The sequence below is a fragment of the Triticum aestivum genome, chromosome 3B, assembly GCF_018294505.1.
Source record: "Triticum aestivum cultivar Chinese Spring chromosome 3B, IWGSC CS RefSeq v2.1, whole genome shotgun sequence".
In the NCBI taxonomy this organism is placed as follows: Eukaryota; Viridiplantae; Streptophyta; class Magnoliopsida; order Poales; family Poaceae; genus Triticum; species Triticum aestivum.
The window spans coordinates 825,048,977-825,069,773 of NC_057801.1; the positions used below are offsets into that span (position 1 = coordinate 825,048,977).

At 44.0% G+C, this 20,797-nt stretch overlaps 1 protein-coding gene and 1 pseudogene across 1 annotated transcript in view; both read right to left on the reverse strand.

The window, feature by feature from the left end:
* The window catches only part of LOC123066874 (GDSL esterase/lipase At5g03600-like), a 33,224-nt pseudogene extending 17,065 nt beyond the window's left edge, over nucleotides 1–16,159 (reverse strand).
* Nucleotides 16,160–19,126: 2,967 nt separating this feature from the next.
* Nucleotides 19,127–20,797, reverse strand: part of LOC123072680 (ubiquitin-fold modifier 1-like) — a 69,706-nt gene continuing 68,035 nt past the window's right edge. Inside the window, exons 6-7 of the mRNA XM_044496288.1 lie at nucleotides 19,817–19,849; nucleotides 19,127–19,209 (exon numbers count right to left, since the gene is read on the reverse strand). Of these exons, the coding sequence (XP_044352223.1) occupies nucleotides 19,127–19,209; nucleotides 19,817–19,849 (116 nt within the window). The remainder of the gene's footprint in view (nucleotides 19,210–19,816; nucleotides 19,850–20,797) is intronic.

Below are 20,797 nucleotides of genomic sequence, written 5' to 3' on the forward strand. Positions count from 1 at the left end.
TGAGCTCTTTAATAGCCCAATATGCCTTATGTTCAAGTTCAAGAGGTAAATGACATGCTTTTCCATAAACCATCTTGTAACGGGACATACCCATAGGATTTTTATATGCAGTTCGATAGGCCCATAATGCATCATCAAGTTTTTTGGACCAATTCTTTCTAGATCTATTCACAGTCTTTTGCAAAATTAATTTGAGCTCTCTATTGCTCAACTCTACTTGACCACTAGACCGCGGGTGATAAGGAGATGCTATTCTATGATTGACATCATACTTAGCAAGCATCTTACGGAAAGCACCATGAATAAAATGTGAACCACCATCGGTCATAAGATATCTAGGGACTCCAAACCTCAGAAAAATAACTTCCTTAAGCATTTTAATAGAAGTGTTATGATCAGCACTACTAGTTGGAATAGCTTCTACCCACTTAGTAACGTAATCAACAGCAACTAAAATATGTGTATAACCATTAGAGGCAGGAAAAGGTCCCATATAATCAAAGCCCCAAACATCAAACGGTTCAATAACTAGAGAATAATTCATATGCATTTCTTGACGTCTACTAATGTTACCTATTCTTTGGCATTCATCACAAGATAAGACAAACTTACGAGCATCTTTGAAGAGAGTAGGCCAATAAAAACCAGATTGTAATACCTTGTGCGCAGTTCTATCTCCAGCATGGTGTCCTCCATAGGATTCAGAGTGACACTTGCGTAGGATCTGTTCCTATTCATGCTCAGGCACACAACGTCTAATAACACCATCTACTCCTTCTTTATCAAGGTATGCATCATCCCAGAAGTAATGTCTTAAATCATAAAAGAACTTTTTCTTTTGCTGGTATGTGAAACTAGGCGGTATATATTTAGCAACAATGTAATTAGCATAATCGGCATACCAAGGAGAAGTACGAGAAGCATTGACAACCGCTAATTGTTCATCGGGAAAGCTATCATTAATAGGCAGTGGGTCATCAAGAACATTCTCTAACCTAGACAAGTTATCTGCAACGGGGTTCTCAGCTCCCTTTCTATCAATAATATGCAAGTCAAATTCTTGGAGTAGGAGAACCCATCTAATGATTCTAGGCTTAGCATCTTTCTTTTCCATAAGATATTTAATAGCAGCATGATTAGTGTGAATAGTAACTTTGGAATCAACAATATAAGGTCTAAACTTATCACATGCAAACACAACTGCTAAGAACTCTTTTTCAGTAGTAGAATAATTTCTCTGGGCAGTATCAAGAGTCTTACTAGCATACTGGATAACATTCAATTTCTTATCGACTCTTTGCCCCAAAACAGCACCTACAGCATAATCACTAGCATCGCACATAATTTCAAAAGGCAAATTCCAATCAGGTGGTTGAACAATAGGTGCAGTGATCAAAGCTTTCTTAAGTGTTTCAAATGCTTCTACACAATCATCATCGAAGACAAAAGGAATATCTTTTTGCAATAAATTAGTCAGAGGCCTAGATATTTTAGAAAAGTCCTTAATGAACCTCCTATAAAAATCGGCGTGACCAAGGAAACTTCTTGTACCTTTTATGTCCTTGGGACATGGCATCTTTTCAATAGCATCAACTTTGGCTTTATCAACTTCAATACCTCTCTCGGAGATCTTGTGCCCCAAGACAATGCCTTCATTAACCAGAAAGTGACACTTTTCCCAATTCAGAACGAGACTAGTGTCTTCGCATCTCTGCAAAACTCGATCAAGGTAGCTCAAACAATCATCAAAAGAGGATCCATAGACTGAGAAGTCATCCATGAATACCTCACAAATCTTTTCACAAAAATGAGAGAATATAGCCATCATGCATCTTTGAAAGGTAGCAGGTGCATTACATAAACCAAAACGCATACGTCTATAAGCAAAAGTACCAAAAGGGCAGGTAAAAGCAGTTTTAGATTGATCCTTCGCTGACACGGGTATCTGAGAGAATCCAGAATAACCATCTAGAAAGCAGAAATGAGTGTGTTTGGATAGCCTTTCTAGCATTTGATCAATAAAAGGTAAAGGGTAATGATCTTTCTTAGTAGCTTTATTGAACTTAAAGAAATCAATTACCATCCTATAACATGTAATAATTCTTTGCAGGATCAATTCATCTTTATCATTAGGGACAACAGTAATACCTCCCTTTTTAGGGACACAATGGACAGGGCTTACCCATTCACTATCAGCAAATGGATAAATAATACATGCCTCAAGGAGCTTTAGTATCTCCTTTCTTACCACTTCCTTCATCTTTGGATTTAATCGTCTTTGAGGATCTCTAACCGGTTTGGCATCTTTCTCCACTGAAATTTTGTGTTGACATAATGTGGGACTAATGCCCTTAAGATCATCCCGAGTATATCCAATAGCAGCTCGGTGCTTCTTCAGAGTTTTCAATAATCTTTCTTCTTCTTTCTCTGAAAGGTTATCACTAATAATAACAGGATATATTTCTTTTTCATCAAGATAAGCATACTTAAGATTATCAGGTAATGGTTTGAGTTCAAACACGGGATCACCCTTTGGTGGAGGGGGATCCCCAAGAATTTCAACGGGAAGGTTATGTTTCAGCATAGGTTCCTGTTTAAGGAACACTTCATCTATTTCCTCCCTTTCCTTCATAAACATATCGTTTTTATGGTCTAGCAAATATTGTTCTAACAGGTCGGTTGGGGGAACAGCAATGGAAGCAAGACCAATAATCTCATCCTTACTAGGTGGTTCCCTTTCACGAGGTTGTCTACTAAACTTAGCAAAATTAAACTCATGAGACATACCATCTATGCCAACAGTGACAATGTTCTTTTCACAATTAATCCTAGAACTAGCAGTATTCAAGAAGGGTCTACCAAAAATAATGGGAGAAAAATCATCTTGTGGGGAAGCAAGAACAAGAAAATCAGTAGGGTATTTAACCTGCCCACACAAAACTTCGACATCTCTAACAATCCCAATAGGTTTAATGGTATCCCTATTAGCAAGCTTAATAGTGACATCAATGTCTTCTAATTCAACGGGTGCAATGTCGTGCATAATTTTTTTATAAAGATCATAAGGTATCGCACTAGCACTAGCACCCATATCACATAAACCATGATAACAATGATCTCCTATTTTAACAGAAATAACAGGCGTGCCTACAACAGGTCTACGTGTCTTAGTATCAGGTCTAGCAATATTACCAGTCTCACCCAAGAAAGAAATAACATGCCCATTGAGGGAGTCCCGGATTAGGGGGTGTCCGGATAGCCGGACTACCATCATCGGCCGAACTATCATCGGCCGGACTATCATCATCGACCGGACTCCAAGACTATGAAGATACAAGATTGAAGACTTCGTCCCGTGTCCGGATGGGACTTTCCTTGGCGTGGAAGGCAAGCTTGGCGATACGGATACGTAGATCTCCTACCATTGTAACCGACTCTATGTAACCCTAGCCCTCTCCGGTGTCTATATAAACCGGATGGCTCTAGTCCGTAGGACAACAACAACCATTACAATCATACCATAGGCTAGCTTCTAGGGTTTAGCCTCCTTGATCTCGTGGTAGATCCACTCTTGTAAACATCCACAATATCAATATCAATCAAGCAGGACGTAGGGTTTTACCTCCATCAAGAGGGCCCGAACCTGGGTAAAACATCGTGGCCCTTGTCTCCTGTTACCATCCGCCTAGACACACAGTTCGGGACCCCCTACCCGAGATCTGCCGGTTTTGACACCGACACCCATCTAAGTCTTCTTCCAAGAGATCTTTAATCATAGAAATACCAGGTTCAACATTAATTTGCTCAGGAGGTGTATAAATCCTAGTATTACTCTTACGAACAACAGTCGAAGCTTTAGCATGATCTTTTATCCTAACAGGAAAAGGAGGTTTTTCAACATAAGCAGTAGGAACAATAGGATCACTAAAGGTAATAATCTTTTCTTCGACTGTAATAGGTGCAACTACTTTCACTTCAACAGGAGTATTATATTTAAACCACTTCTCTTTAGGGAGATCAACGTGAGTAGCAAAAGATTCACAAAAAGTAGCTACTATCTCAGAGTCAAGTCCATACTTAGAGCTAAATCCACGGAAAACATCGGTATCCATAAAAGATTTAACACAATCGAACTTAGGTGTCATACCTGACTCCTTACCATCGTCGGAACCCCAATCTTCAGAGTTGTGTTTAATTCTTTCCAATAAGTCCCATTTGAAATCAATAGTCTTCAGCATATAAGAACCAGCACAGGAAGTATCGAGCAGGTTGCGATTATCAAGAGAAAGTCGAGCATAAAAATTCTGAATAATCATTTCCCGAGAGAGCTCATGATTGGGGCATGAATATAACATTGACTTAAGCCTCCCCCAAGCTTGAGCGATGCTTTCTCCTTCGTGAGGCCAGAAATTATATATGTAATTATGATCACGATGAACAAGATGCATAGGATAGAACTTCTGGTGAAATTCCAACTTCAATCGCTTATAATTCCAAGATCTCGTCTCATCACATAGCCTACACCATGGCAATGCATATCCCTTCAAAGATAAAGGGAAGACCTTCCTTTTAACAACATCATCGGGAATACCTGCAAGCTTAAATAATCCACAAACTTGATCCACAAAGATAAGGTGTAAATCGGGATGCAATGTTCCGTCTCCTGCAAATGGATTAGCTAGCAGTTTCTCTATCATACCCGAAGGAATCTCAAAGTGAATATTTTCATAAAGTTCAGTAGGTTGAGGAGCAACTCTTTCCTCTTATGGTTGGGGTGAAGATACCCCAAACAAGCCCCTCAAAGGATTAGCTTCCATAGTGACAAGTAACAGAAAATTTCAGCACACTATATAAATGTTTCCTTACTAAGTTCCACTCACCAAAAGCGCTACACTCCCCGGCAACAGCGCCAGAAAAGAGTCTTGATGACCCACAAGTGTAGGGGATCTATCGTAGTCCTTTCCATAAGTAAGAGTGTCGAACCCAACGAGGAGCGGAAGGAAATGATAAGCGGTTTTCAGTAAGGTTTTCTCTGCAAGCACTGAAATAGTAGGTGATAGATAGTTTTGTGATAAGATAAATAGTAACGGGTAACAAGTAAATAAAGTAAACAAAGTGCAGCAAGGTGGCCCAATCCTTTATGTAGCAAAGGATAAGCCTGGACAAATTCTAATAATGGTAAGGGAGCTCCCGAGGACACATTGGGAATTATCGTCAAGCTAGTTTTCATCACGTTCATATGATTCGCGTTTGGTACTTTGATAATTTGATATGTGGGTGGACCGGTACTTGGGTACTGCCCTAACTTGGAAAAGCATCCCACTTATGATTAACCCCTATTGCAAGCATCCGCAACTACAAAAAGGAGTATTAAGGTAAACCTAACCACAACATTAAACATATGGATCCATATCAGCCCCTAACGAAGCAATGCATAAACTAGGTTTTAAGCTTCTATCACTCTAGCAACCCATCATCTACTTATTAATTCCCTATGCCTTCCTCTAGGCCCAAATAATGGTGAAGTGTCATGTAGTCGACGTTCACATAACACCACTAGAGGAAAAGATAACATACATCTCATCAAAATATCGAACGAATACCAAATTCACATGACTACTAATAGCAAGACTTCACCCATGTCCTCAGGAACAAACGCAAGTACTCACAAAGCATATTCATGTTCATAATCAGAGGGGTAATAATATGCATAAAGGATCTGAACATATGATCTTCCACCAAGTAAACCAATTAGCATCAACTACAAGGAGTAATCAACACTACTAGAAACCCACTGGTACCAATTTATGGTTTTGATACAAGATTGGATACAAGAGATGAACTAGGGTTTTGAGAGGAGATGGTGCTGGTGAAGATTTTGATGGAGATTGACCCTCTACCGATGAGAGGATCGTTGGTGATGACGTTGGTGATGATTTCCCCCTCCCGAAGGGAAGTGTCCCCGGCAGAACAGCTCCGCCAGAGCCCTAGATTGATTCCGCCGAGGTTCCGCCTCGTGGCGGCGGAGTTTCGTCCCGTAAGCTTGCCCATGATTTTTTCCAGGGTAAAAGTGATGATATAGCAGAAGATGGTCGCCGGAGGCCCACCAGGGGGCCCAGGAGATAGGGGGCGCACCCTATAGGGGGGCGCCCTATAGGGGGGCTCGCCCTCATGTCTCCTGGACAGGGTGTGGGCCCCTGGCCTATTTTTTTCGCTCATAAATTCTTATTAAATCCAAAAGGTTGTTTTGTGGAGTCTCAGGACTTTTGGAGCTATGCAGAATAGGTTTCCAACGTTTGCTCCTTCTCCAGCCAGAATTCCAGCTGCCGGCATTCCCCCTTTTCATGGTAAACCTTGTAAAATAAGAGAGAATAGCCATAAGTATTGAGATATAATGTGTAATAACAGCCCATAAGGCAATAAATATCGATACAAAAGCATGATGCAAAATGGACGTATCAGTGTACAGATCGAAGATGTGGACATTCTTCTTTGTTGTCATAACTTGTTTCAGGTTATTGTTATGGATGGAAGCACCCAAGTTTTCAAAAATATCGCACGTAGTGTAGTTGTTAGTTCGGGTTTGTGATGGCGTGCAAACGTCAAGATGCAAGTTGTTGACAAGAACCTTTGTCACCCCAAGCTTCAACAATTGCTCCACATTAGCAGCCATCTCTTTTGTCACTTTCCCAATAAAAGCATTAATCTGCACCACATACATGAAAAATAAGTTAGTAAGATGAACAAAAAAATTAATTGTTCAAACTAGTGTATGCATACTATGTTGATATAGTACTCACATCGTTGGGGCTACTTAGGCCAATGACGTCGGTGCTTGCATAATCATTGCCAGAAAAGGCCATGAGCGCTATAGAGTGAGTCAATTGTTTCTCCGTGATAGCCCCGTCTTTGACCATCTTCCTGAAAGTATCTACTTGCTAGGTAAAGGTGGGAACCTCATGTGATGTACTATCCAACACCGATGCGCCACCCGTAGCAAAAGTCATGTCGGGCGGGTCGCAGGTTTTCTCCGTTGTACGGGCATGTGCTGGAGGGGCTTCCTCCAACCCCAACATTGTTGCTGAAAATTATCAATAGAACAATGAGTAGGGTTAATTATGATGCACCAGGGATTTACAATATAATAGAGTACTTGTTTTAGGGTAATAAATAAGTATAACAATAGTACTTACCGATGAAATCCGACTGGATCTTGTAGTTTGAGAAGCGGCCCGACGGGGTATTCGGCCGCGGAAACCCATCGGCATCGACGTAGTTGGAGCCGTATGTTAGAAATATGCCCTAGAGGCAATAATAAAATGGTTATTATTATATTTCTTTGTTCATGATAATTGTCTATTGTTCGTGCTATAATTGTATTAACTGGAAACCGTAATACATGTGTGAATACATAGACCACAACATGTCCCTAGTGAGCCTCTAGTTGACTAGCTCGTTGATCAATAGATGGTTATGGTCTCCTGACCATGGACATTGGATGTCATTGATAGCGGGATCACATCATTAGGAGAATGATGTGATGGACAAGACCCAATCCTAAGCATAGCACAAGATCGTGTAGTTCGTTTGCTAAAGCTTTTCTAATGTCAAGTATCATTTCCTTAGACCATGAGATTGTGCAACTCCCGGATACCGTAGGAATGCTTTGGGTGTACCAAACGTCACAACGTAACTGGGTGGCTATAAAGGTGCACTACGGGTATCTCCGAAAGTGTCTGTTGGGTTGGCACGAATCAAGACTGGGATTTGTCACTCCGTATGACAGAGAGGTATCTCTGGGCCCACCCGGTAATGCATCATCATAATGAGCTCAATGTGACTAAGTAGTTAGTCACGGGATCATGCATTACGGAACGAGTAAAGTGACTTGCCGGTAACGAGATTGAACGAGGTATTGGGATACCGACGATCGAATCTCGGGCAAGTAACGTACCGATTGACAAAGGGAATTGTATACGGGATTGCTTGAATCCTTGACATCGTGGTTCATCCGATGAGATCATCATGGAACATGTGGGAGCCAACATGGATATCTAGATCCCGCTGTTGGTTATTGGCCGGAGAACTTCTCGATCATGTCTGCATGATTCCCGAGCCCGTAGGGTCTACACACTTAAGGTTCGATGACGCTAGGGTTATAGGGAAGGTATATACGCGGTTACCGAATGTTGTTCGGAGTCTCGGATGAGATCCCGGACGTCACGAGGAGTTCCGGAATGGTCCGGAGGTGAAGATTAATATATTGGATGAAGGGTTTTGGAGTCCGAAAGTGTTCCGGAGGTACCGGGTGATGACCAGCATGGCCGAAAGGTATTTCAGGAGCCCCGGCAAGTGTTGGGGGGCTTCATGGGCCAAGGGAAGGGGGCAAACCAGCCCACTAAGGGGTTGGGCGCCCCCCTCACCTATTCCCATGTGACCAGGGGGTTTGGGGCGCCCCATCTAGGGTTCCCACCTCCTGGCTTGGGGGCCAAGTCACCCAAAGGGGAGATCCCATCTGCCCTGGACGCCGCCCCCTAGGGGAAACCCTAGGGCGCCTCCCCCTCCCCCTTGCCCCTATATATAGTGCAGGTTTTGGGGCTGCCCAACACATGAGTCTCTCTCTCCCAAGGCTCAGCCCTACCTCTCTCCCTCCTCGTCTCTCGTAGTGCTTGGCAAAGCCCTGCTGGAGTATCGCGCTCCTCCACCACCACCACGCCGTCGTGCTGCTGCTAGACGGAGTCTTCCCCAACCTCTCCCTCTCTCCTTGCTGGATCAAGGCATAGGAGACGGCACTGGGATGCGCGTGTGTTGAACGCGGAGGCGCCGTTGTTCGGCGCTTAGATCGGAATCGACCGCGATCTGAATCACCATGAGTACGACTACCTCATCCGCGTTCTTGCAACGCTTCCGCTTAGCGATCTACAAGGGTATGTAGATGCACTCCCCTTCCCCTTGTTGCTAGATTACTCCATAGATTGATCTTGGTGATGCGTAGAAAATTTTGAATTTCTGCTATGTTCCCCAACAGTGGCATCATGAGCTAGGTCTATGCGTAGTTTCTATGCACGAGTAGAACACAAGTTGTTGTGGGCGTCGATTTTGTCAATTTACTTGCCGTTACTAGTCTTATCTTTATTCGGTGGTATTATGGGATGAAGCGGCCCGGGCCGACCTTACACGTACACTTACGTGAGACAGGTTCCACCGGACTGACATGCACTTGTTGCATAAGGTGGCTAGCGGGTGCCAGTCTCTCCCACTTTAGTCGGATCGGATTCGATGAAAAGGGTCCTTATGAAGGGTAAATAGCAATTGGCATATCACGTTGTGGTTTTGCCGTAGGTAAGAAACGTTCTTGCTAGAAACCTATAGCAGCCACGTAAAAACTTGCAACAACAATTAGAGGACGTCTAACTTGTTTTTGCAGCATATGTCGTGTGATGTGATATGGCTAAGAAGGATGTGATGAATGAAATATATGTGATGTATGAGGTTGATCATATTCTTGTAATAGGAATCACGACTTGCATGTCGATGAGTATGACAACCGGCAGGAGCCATAGGAGTTGTCTTTAATTATTGTATGACATGCGTGTCACTGAATAACGCCATGTAATTAATTTACTTCATTGCTAAACCGTTAGCTATAGTAGTAGAAGTAATCAGTTGGCGAGACAACTTCATGGAGAAACGATGATGGAGATCATGGTGTCATGCCGGTGACGATGATGGTCATGGATCCCCGAAGATGGAGATCAAAAGGAGCAAAATGATATTGGCCATATCATGTCACTATTTGATTGCATGTGATGTTTATCATGTTTATGCATCTTATTTTCTTAGAACGACGGTAGTAAATAAGATGATCCCTCATAATAATTTCAAGAAAGTGTTCCCCCTAACTATGCACCATTGCAAAAGTTCGTTGTTTCGAAGCACCACATGATGATCGGGTGTGATAGATTCTAACGTTCACATACAACGGGTGTAAGCCCGATTTACACACGCGAAACACTTAGGTTGACTTGACGAGCCTAGCATGTACAGACATGGCCTCGGAACACAAGAGACCGAAAGGTCGAACATGAGTCGTATAGTAGATACGATCAACATGAAGATGTTCACCGATGATGACTAGTCCGTCTCACGTGATGATCGGACGCGGCCTAGTTGACTCGGATCATGCATCACTTAGATGACTAGAGGGATGTCTATCTGAGTGGGAGTTCATAAGATGAACTTAATTATCCTGAACATAGTCAAAAGTTTTTTGCAAATTATGTCGTAGCTCGCGCTTTAGTTCTACTGTTTTAGATATGTTCCTAGAGAAAATTTAGTTGAAAGTCGATAGTAGCAATTATGCGGACTGGGTCCGTAAACTGAGGATTGTCCTCATTGATGTGTAGAAGGCTTATGTCCTTAATGCACCGCTCGGTGTGCTGAACCTCGAGCGTCGTTTGTGGATGTTGCAAACATCTGACATACAAGTTTTGATGACTACATGATAGTTCAATGTGTAATGTTAAACGGTTTAGAATTGAGGCACCGAAGACATTTTTTAAAACGTCGCGGAACATATGAGATGTTCCAAGAGCTGAAATTGGGATTTCAGGCTCGTGCCTACGTCAAGAGGTATAAGACCTCCGACAAGTTTCTTAGCCTGCAAACTAAGGGAGAAAAGCTCAATCGTTGAGCTTGTGCTCAGATTGTCTGAGTACAACAATCACTTGAATCGAGTGGGAGTTAATCTTCCAGATGAGATAGTGATGTTTCTCCAAAGTCATTGCCACCATGCTACTAGAGCTTCATGATGAACTATAACCTATCAGGGATAGATATGATGATCCTTGAAATATTTGCAATGTTTGACACCGCGAAAGTACAAATCAGGAAGGAGCATCAATTGTTGATGGTTAGTGAAACCACTAGTTTCAAGAAGGGCAAGGGTAAGAAGGGATACTTCATGAAATGGCAAATCAGTTGCTGCTCTAGTGAAGAAACCCAAGGTTGAACCCAAACCCGAGACTAAGTGCTTCTGTAATGAGGGGAACAGTCACTGAAGCAGAACTACCCTAGATACTTGGTAGATGAGAAGGCTGGCAAGGTCGACAGAAGTATATTGGATATACATTATATTGATGTGTACTTTACTAGTACTCCTAGTAGCACCATGGTAATAGATACCGTTCAGTTGCTAAGTGCTAGTAACTCGAAATAAAAGGCTACGGAATAAACGGAGACTAACTAAAGGTGAGATGATGATATGTTTTGGAAGTGTTTCCAAGGTTGATGTGATCAATCATTGCATACTCCCTCTACCATCGAGATTGGTGTTAAACCTAAATAATTGTTATTTGGTGTTTGCGTTGAGCATATACATGATTGGATTATGTTTATCGCAATACGGTTATTCATTTAAGGAGAATAATGGTTACTCTGTTTATTTGAATAATACCTTCAATGGTCTTGCACCTAAAATCAATGGTTTATTGAATCTCGATCGTAGTGATACACATGTTCATGCCAAAAGATATAAGATAGTAATGATATAGTGCCACCTACTTGTGGCACTGCCATTTGAGTCATATTGGTATAAAACGCATGAAGAAGCTCCATGTTGATGGATCTTTGGACTCACTCGTTTTTGAAAAGATTGAGACATGTGAACCATGCCTATTGGTATATACGCATGAAGAAACTCCATGCAGATGGACCGTTTGGACTCACTTGATTTTGAATCACTTGAGACATGCAAATCATACCACATGGGCAAGATGATTGAAAGCCTCGTTTTCAGTAAAATGGAACAAGAAAGCAACTTGTTGGAAGTAATACATTTTGATGTGTGCAGTCCAATGAGTGCTGAGGCACGCAGTGGATATCGTTATGTTCTTACTTCACAAATGAGTTGAGTAGATACTGAGTATATTTACTTGATGAAACACAAGTCTGAGTTATTGAATGGTTCAAGTAATTTCAGAGTGAAGTTGAAGATCGTCGTGACAAGAGGATAAAATGTCTATGATATGATCATAGAGATGAATATCTGAGTTGCGAGTTTGGTACATAATTGAGACATTGTGAAATTGTTTCACTACTAACACCGCCTGGAACACCATAGTGTGATGGTGTGTCCGAACATCATAGATGCACCCCATTGGATATGGGGCATACCATGATGCCTCTTATCGAATTACCACTATCGTTCATGGGTTAGGCATTAGAGACAACCACATTCACTTTAAATAGGGCACCACGTAATTCCGTTGAGACGACACCGTATGAACTATGGTTTAGAGAAAGCTAAGCTGTCGTTTCTTAAAAGTTTGGGGCTGCGAAGCTTATGTGGAAAAGTTTTAGCCTGATAAGCTCAAACCCAAAGCGGATAAATGCATCTTCATAGGACACCCAAAACAGTTGGGTATACCTCCTATTTCATATCCGGAAGCAAAAGTGATTGTTTCTAGAAACGGGTCCTTTCTCGAGGAAAAATTTCTCTTGAAAGAATTGAGTGGGAGGATGGTGGAGACTTGATGAGGTTATTGAACCATCACTTCAACCAATCTATAGCAGGGCACAGGAAGTTGTTCCTTAGGCACCTACACCAGTTGAAGTGGAAGCTAATGATAGTGATCATGAAACTTCGGATCAAGTCACTACCAAGCCTCGTAGGTCAACAAGGACGCGTACTGCTTCGGAGTGGTACGGTAATCCTGTCTTGGAGGTCATGTTGCTAGACAACAATGAACCTATGAGCTGTGGAGAAGTGATGGTGGGGCCGGATTCCGACAAATGGCTCGAGGCCATAAAATCCGAGGGAGGATCCATGTATAAAACAAAGTGTAGACTTTGGAAGAACTACTTGATGGTCGTAAGGCTGTTGGGTACAGATGGATTTTAAAAGGGAAGACGGACAATGATGGTAAGTGTCACCATTAAGAAAGCTCGACTTGTCGCTAAGATGTTTTCCGACAAGTTCAAGGAGTTGACTACGATGAGACTTTCTCACTCGTATTGATGCTAAGAGTCTGTTGAAATTATATTAGCAGTTGCTGCATTATTTATGAAATCTTGCAGATAGGATGTCAAAACATTGTTTCCTCAATGATTTTCTTGAGGAAAGGTTGTATATGATACAACCAGAAGGTTTTGTCAATTGTGAAAGATGCTAACAAGTATGCAAAGCTCCAGTAATCCTTCTAAGGACTGGAGTAAGCATCTCGGAGATGGAATGTATGCTTTAATGAGATTTTGGGTTTATACAAAGTTTATGAGAAACTTGTATTTCCAAAGAAGTGAGTGGGAGCACTATAGAATTTCTGATGGGTATATGTTGTTAACATATTGTTGATCACAAATGTTGTAGAATTTCTGGAAAGCATATAGGGTTATTTGAAAAGTGTTTTTCAATGGAAAACCTGGATTAAGCTACTTGAACATTGAGCATCAAGATCTATAAGGATAGATCAAAAACGCTTAATAGTACTTTCAAATGAATACATACCGTGACAAGATTTTGAAGGAGTTCAAAATAGATCAGCAAAGAAGGAGTTCTTGGTTCTGTTATAAGGTGTGAGTATTGAGTAAGACTCAAGACCTGACCATGGTAGAAGAGAGAAGAAGGACGAAGGTCGTCCCCTATGCTTTAGACAGAGGCTCTACAGTATGCTATGCTGAGTACCGCACCTGAAGTGTGCCTTGCCATGAGTCAGTCAAGGGGTACAAGAGTGATCCAGGAATGGATCACATGACAGCGGTCTAACTTAACCTTAGTAACTAGTGGACTAAGGAATTTTCTCGATTATGGAGGTGTTAAAAGAGTTCGTCGTAAAGGGTTACGTCGATGCAAACTTTGACACTAATCCGGATGACTCTGAGTAGTAAACCGGATTCGTATAGTAGAGCAGTTATTTGGAATAGTTCCAAAGAGCGCATGGTAGCTGCATCTAGGAGATGACATAGAGATTTGTAAAGCATACACGGATCTGAAAGATTCAGGCCCGTTGACTAATAACCTCTCTCACAAGCGAGATATGATCAAACCCAATGGGTGTTGGATTCATTACAATCACATAGTGATGTGAACTAGATTATTGACTCTAGTGCAAGTGGGAGACTGTTGGAAATATGCCCTAGAGGCAATAATAAAATGGTTATTATTATATTTCCTTTTTCATGATAATTGTCTTCTGTTCATGCTATAATTGTATTAACTGGAACCCGTAATACATGTGTGAATACATAGACCATGACATGTCCCTAGTGAGCCTCTAGTTGACTAGCTCGTTGACCAATAGATGGTTATGGTTTCCTGACCATGGACATTGGATGTCATTGATAACGGGATCACATCATTAGGAGAATGATGTGATGGACAAGACCCAATCCTAAGCATAGCACAAGATCGTGTAGTTCGTTTGCTAAAGCTTTTCTAATGTCAAGTATCATTTCCTTAGACCATGAGATTGTGCAACTCCCGGATACCGTAGGAATGCTTTGGGTGTACCAAATGTCACAACATAACTGGGTGGCTATAAAGGTGCACTACGGGTATCTCCGAAAGTGTCTGTTGGGTTGGCACGAATCGAGACTGGGATTTGTCACTCCGTATGATGGAGAGGTATCTCTGGGCCCACTCGGTAATGCATCATCATAATGAGCTCAATGTGACTAAGTAGTTAGTCATGGGATCATGCATTACGCAACGAGTAAAGTGACTTGCCGGTAACGAGATTGAACGAGGTATTGGGATACCGGCGATCGAATCTTGGGCAAGTAACGTACCGATTGACAAAGGGAATTGTATACGAGATTGCTTGAATCCTTGACAATCGTGGTTCATCCGATGAGATCATCGTGGAACATGTGGGAGCCAACATGGGTATCCAGATCCCGCTGTTGGTTATTGGCCGGAGAACGTCTCGGTCATGTCTGCATGATTCCCAAGCCCGTAGGGTCTACACACTTAAGGTTCGATGACGCTAGGGTTATAGGAAAGGTATATACGCGGTTACCGAACGTTGTTCGGAGTCCCGGATGATATCCCGGACGTCAAGAGGAGATCCGGAATAGTCCGGAGGTGAAGATTGATATATTGGACGAAGGGTTTTGGAGTCCGGAAGTGTTTCGGAGGTACCGGGTGATGACCAGCATGGCCGAAAGGTATTTCGGGAGCCCCAGCAAGTGTTGGGGGGCTTCATGGGCCAAGGGAAGGGGGCAAACCAGCCAACTAAGGGGTTGTGCGCCCCTCACCTATTCCCACGTGACCGGGGGTTTGGGGCGCCCCATCTAGGGTTCCCACCTCCTGGCTTGGGGGCCAAGTCACCCAAAGGGGAGATCCCATCTGCCCTGGCCGCCGCCCCCCTAGGGGAAACCCTAGGACGCCTCCCCCTCCCCCTTGCCCCTATATATAGTGGAGGTTTTGGGGATGCCCAACACATGAGTCTCTCTCTCCCAAGGCGCAGCCCTACCTCTCTCATTCATCGTCTCTCGTAGTGCTTAGCGAAACCCTGCTGGAGTACCGTGCTCCTCCACCACCACCACGCCGTCGTGCTGCTGCTGGACGGAGTCTTCCCCAACCTCTCTCTCTCTCCTTGCTGGATCAAGGCATGGGAGACGTCACTGTGCTGCACGTGTGTTGAACGCGGAGGCGACGTTGTTCGGCGCTTAGATCGGAATCGACCGCGATCTGAATCGCCACGAGTACGACTACCTCATCTGCATTCTTGCAACGCTTCCGCTTAGCGATCTACAAGAGTATGTAGATGCACTCCCCTTCCCCTTGTTGCTAGATTACTCCATAGATTGATCTTGGTGATGCGTAGAAAATTTTGAATTTCCTCTACGTTCCCCAACACCGTAGGGGTAAGCCCATTGTCGCGAACTCTCGGTGACGGGTTCGGTCAGAGGGAGGTTCCCGTTGTCAGCGAAGTCATCCCCAAAGACAAAGAAGGTGGCGCTCGACAGCTTCTTCTCATGACCGCCGGTAGGCGCAGGCCGGGCCTCCACTCCATTGGGACACAGGACGAGGAGGAGGGAGAGGCCGAGGACGGCCGGGAGAAGCTTCATCGATTCCGGCGGTGTGGAGGCGGATGGTTCTACTACTGCCGTACAGCCGCTACTGTTTCGCCAACTAAAAATTAGGAACGCAACAAAGCGCTTGTCTGAGCTGCTTGGACATTATGGCCTGGGCCTCTCTTCAATTTATGGAATCATCGACCAGCAAAACAAGTCGAAATCGGGCTTGCGGCCTCGACCAGAGTCGGATCCACAGCACAGCCGGACACGGATTGACTAGCAAAGCAAGTCGGAATCGGGCTTGTCATGGACGGGGTGTCGTCGGTCACTGGCCAGCTGCTCATCTCTGCATGCCCTCTTCCCCTCCTCCGGCCACCAGATCTCCTCCACGCCACTGCGCACCGCTGTCAGCTCGTCGGCCGCGCTGCCAGTTGTCCTGGCCCTTCCCACGGACGGGGTTCTCTCCGGTTTTGCTGTTAACCTCCACCCCAGTTGGAGCCGTCAGCACGTTAAGTTCTGCTGTCTTTGAGCCATTGTAGCAGCTCAACGTTGGCCTCGATCTTGGGTGTCGCCTTCTCAGTAACAGTTGCAAAGGGGCTCTTCAAAACAGTAGTTTATACCAGTCATACTTGAATAGGAAAATGCTCATGCGTGTTTCTCATGAGGACTTGTTTCTCATTAGCCAGGGTAGCTGCCGGTGATGGCCCCGAGAGGGATGAAGGCTACTCCGTTGCTGTTGGTATCGGTCGACCCGGCGCTTTCTCCCGTGCGTCCTGGTTGGGGGGACTGGCTTGGATGCTTCAGGAGCAAGGGGATGCCCGCTGATCCCATGTGTTGCGCGCCAACAGTTCGTGGGAAAATGTTGGGAGACTGGCACCTCGTCGTCGGGCGCCGCCGGGCGCAGTCTTCAAATGCCTTTGATCAGCCCGCTCCAAATGCTTGGGCGCCTCCTTCGGCGTGGCTCAAGGGTCGATGCTTTCGGTGCCTCTCCAAAGGTCATCGTGCTCGTGAGTGCAGGGACCCTTTTCGGTGTATGGGATGCCTTCGATTCGGCCATAAAGCGCGTTTCTGTCATGCACAGCTCCGCATCATCCAGACTACGCCACCGCGACATGTTGTTCCACCATCCACCCCACTGCCTGCATCATTTGTCGATGCAACCCCGTTGATGTGGCGTTGCGGCCCGTCCTGGTGGAGCAGACCGAGCTGCTCCGAGCGGAGCTTCGCGACTGCATTACGCGAGTTGGGAGTGTTTTGGCAAGTGCAGAGGCTGCTCTCGCCAAGCTTCAGGTTGTGCCCGTTGTGTCCCTACTGCCGAGATCCAGGTTGGTTTTGCCGACGGGGAAGCAAGCATGTATGGAGATCTCTCCCCTCGTGCTACATCTCGCCCGTTGTCGCTGCCTGTCATGCCGATTGCTTCTGAAAGTGAAGCCGTTGTTGAGGTCGTGGCACCAGTGCTGCAAATTATGCCTGAGCTACAGAAGCTTTGTGGGGAGCCCACTTCGCCTATTTCGATGGTGCTTCCTACGGAGATGGAGTCGGTTGGAGGAGCCTGGGCGATGCCGGTTGCGACCTCACCGCCATTGTTGGAGCCCAGTCAGCCTCTCGCCTTGGTGGATCGTGGAGGATTGGATGCTGCTATTGTCTTATCACCTGTGGTTGTGGGCCAGGTGGCACCTGTGGGTGCCGAGATTGATGAGGTAGGTGCTTTGGCACCAAATTCTAATGCGCTAAAGTCCATCCGGTCGCCCATCTTTGACCGTGAAGCTATGTGGGCACGTATTGACGAGGTGGTCTTCACGAAAAAGCTTGGCCGCTTGCTCGCCGGCTTGGAGGCCGCTAGCCCTGGGTCTGGCAAGACAATTGCTTGCCTACTAGTGGAGAAGGCTTCTTCGGGTAAAATCAAGAAGGTGAAGAAGGCTCTCAGGAGCATAGGCCAAAAGAGTGGCGCCATTGGTAAAGCGTCTGTTGCTGCTTAATGAATGATACTCAGTCTCTTCGACCATCATCTCTGATTGGCTCGTCTTTGTGGATTTGTTGGTGTTTGTTGTCTACAGCTTTGGATTCGTTGGGGTTTTCTTTGCGATGTAGAAGTGCGGCGATTGTGGTTGTTGCTCGTTTTGTATTTTTACCGTGGGGTCATGGAGTTTCGAGTAGTCCGCATGTGGTCTATATGTAACGGGTTTCGCCTGGTTTTCCGTTAATTAACTGGGCAACTCTCTTCCTCTTAATTAATCGATGAGGCAAATCTTTTGCCTCCGTTTCGGAAAAAAATGAGGACTTGTTTGGTCGCATTGGTAAATAAGCATAATTTTCCTCAGACAAAGTAGAACCAAGTGACTACCAAAGTTAAAATTGGTACATTTGAATTTAGATCACAAGAACATGCATGTTGGCGGTGTATTGCCTTGAAATGGTGTCTAGTCAACACACTAAATTCCTCTTGCATTTCCTCATCATCCATATATATGTTTGGGAAATGCCAGAATAAGTTGATGTATAAACTGAACTTCCACACCAACTTTCTGTACTTATCATCTATTTTACTCCAAACTAAGACATGAAGAAAAGAAATCTTACCGTTCCGAAATTGAGCCTTGCTTCAAAAAATAGGTGCGAGAGGTAGGATTCGAACTCCCAAGCACCTTTCTCAAAACAAAACAAAACAACTCCCAGGCACCTAGTTTACTTCCACCAGCTTTAACGAACTAGGACAGCAGACTTGTTGTGCCTGGTTACTTATTTTATTCTTCTCGTTGTGCATTTTCTCAGGCTTTCTTCTTTTTTTGATTTTGTTTTGATAGCAAAAATGGAATCAGGGCTCGCGGGCGATCACCAGAGACAAGATAGTGTGGCGAGAGGATGAACGCAGAAGTTTTGGTGGCGCACAAACACCGCAGAACTAAAATCAGATCGATCCCGCATCCCGGGAAATCAAAGGCTGCAAACAAGACAGGAACACATAGCACTGTCTGGCAAGCTATATTCATCATGTCAAGCATAGCTACAAGATGACCATGTTACATCCATGACCATTATACAACCAAGCATCGACATGCTTTTATTCCTGTTATATAGGTTCCTTCATTGTTGACTCTAACAATGACGACTAGAAAGATGCGGCCGACGACGCTCCAACCCTGTCACGGGGAATGAGGCGCAGCTCAGAGCCATGCTTCAAGAACACGTTGCCTGAAAATTAACAATAGTTTTACATCAGCGGACATGGAAGAGAAGGGGCAGATTGACATAGGGAAGTGGTGCCCTGTTGGCTAGACTAAGATAAAAAGTACTAAATATATGGGATACGATATGCAAGCTCTAGAAGGCGGCTCAGAGTTGGTAAAGATATAAGAGAAGGGCAGTGAGTGTCCTCAAGATAAATAACTTATGTTAGACAGACCTATGTTTTGATAAAGAGAGAACTGCAAATCTATTAGGTTTATCAAGTACTCTTTTTTACAATCAAACTGGCCACTGTAGCCAAATTTAGTGCCAGCAGCCCATCACAAATCAAATGATCTATAATATGAACCGCAACAACAACAAAAATAATCAGCGGCATAAAGGAGCTCAATCAATCTTGCATAACTAGGACAACTAACTTGCCGAGTAACTCAAAACATTTCTATGGAACAAAATAGTGTGTTGAAAATATATTGGTGAACTTCTTGTAGCTAACAGAACATTGTCGCATGTCAAGGACTTCTTGTAGCTAACAGAAAATTGTTGTGTGTCAACAACTGAAAAAGAAAACAGATCTGAACAAAATGTAAACGTGGGTACCTGCATATAGTACCTGCACTTTGCTGTGGGTTGATGCCTACTCCATCTGCAAAGGGAGTAAATGCAACGTTATTTCGAGTAAAAACATTGTGTATGTCAAACAAACAAGCAAAACAATATTAAACCAACATTTTGTTTTTTGCTCTAACAGTCCGAATTCGGTCACAAGCTTGACGGCTCACAATCAAATGCCAATTGCATTAATAAGAAGTTAAAAGGCCCCTGTTACTATGTTAGCCCTCACCAACAATAGGCAACAAAACTAACAGTTTGAAACTATACCACAGGTTTTCTGCAAAATAAAAAAGCAAACAAGCCAGGAAATGCATGCTGATCTAGAATTCCATCTTTGACAGGCTAAAGTTTTCTGTTAGCAAATGAAACGAGATTAGCATATCTGAATTTGCTATGATGGCAAAGTCCAAGGATTGTTGTACCACATTTCCAATCATAATCGCCACATGACCATAAAAATGACGAGGCATGTCTGCATATGTGGTAGGCAGGCACTAGATGAAAAGGCTGAGACGGTACAGACCAGCAATGACAATCTCATAAGGCTGAGACATAAGGTCATGAAGTGCCAACTACGATTGGAAAGCCGCGGACATGTCCCAGAAAGCAAAATAAAAACCACAGGTGTTCCTGTTCACGCCGTCCAAATCTCATAAACGATGCAAGCCATTCACAGAAAGCATCAAGGCACCCTTGGAATCACCAATTAGCTTGGCACAGCCCAAACATGGATCAGTAACCTATCTGGGCCAGACTATATGTCTGAAACCAATGGCATGCTGTGGATTGCCCTGTTCACATAAACATACAGACTTCTCACTGAATTTCTCACCCGCGTCAACAATACATAGTTAACTCCTTTTCCGAAATCACAGGCATAATTTTGAACCTAAAGAAGGCCTATGTCATCGATCGTCCCAGCATGAAGAAAATCCCACCGAACGGCGCAGAAAAGCTGGACTCTCGCAACGCAGCTAAT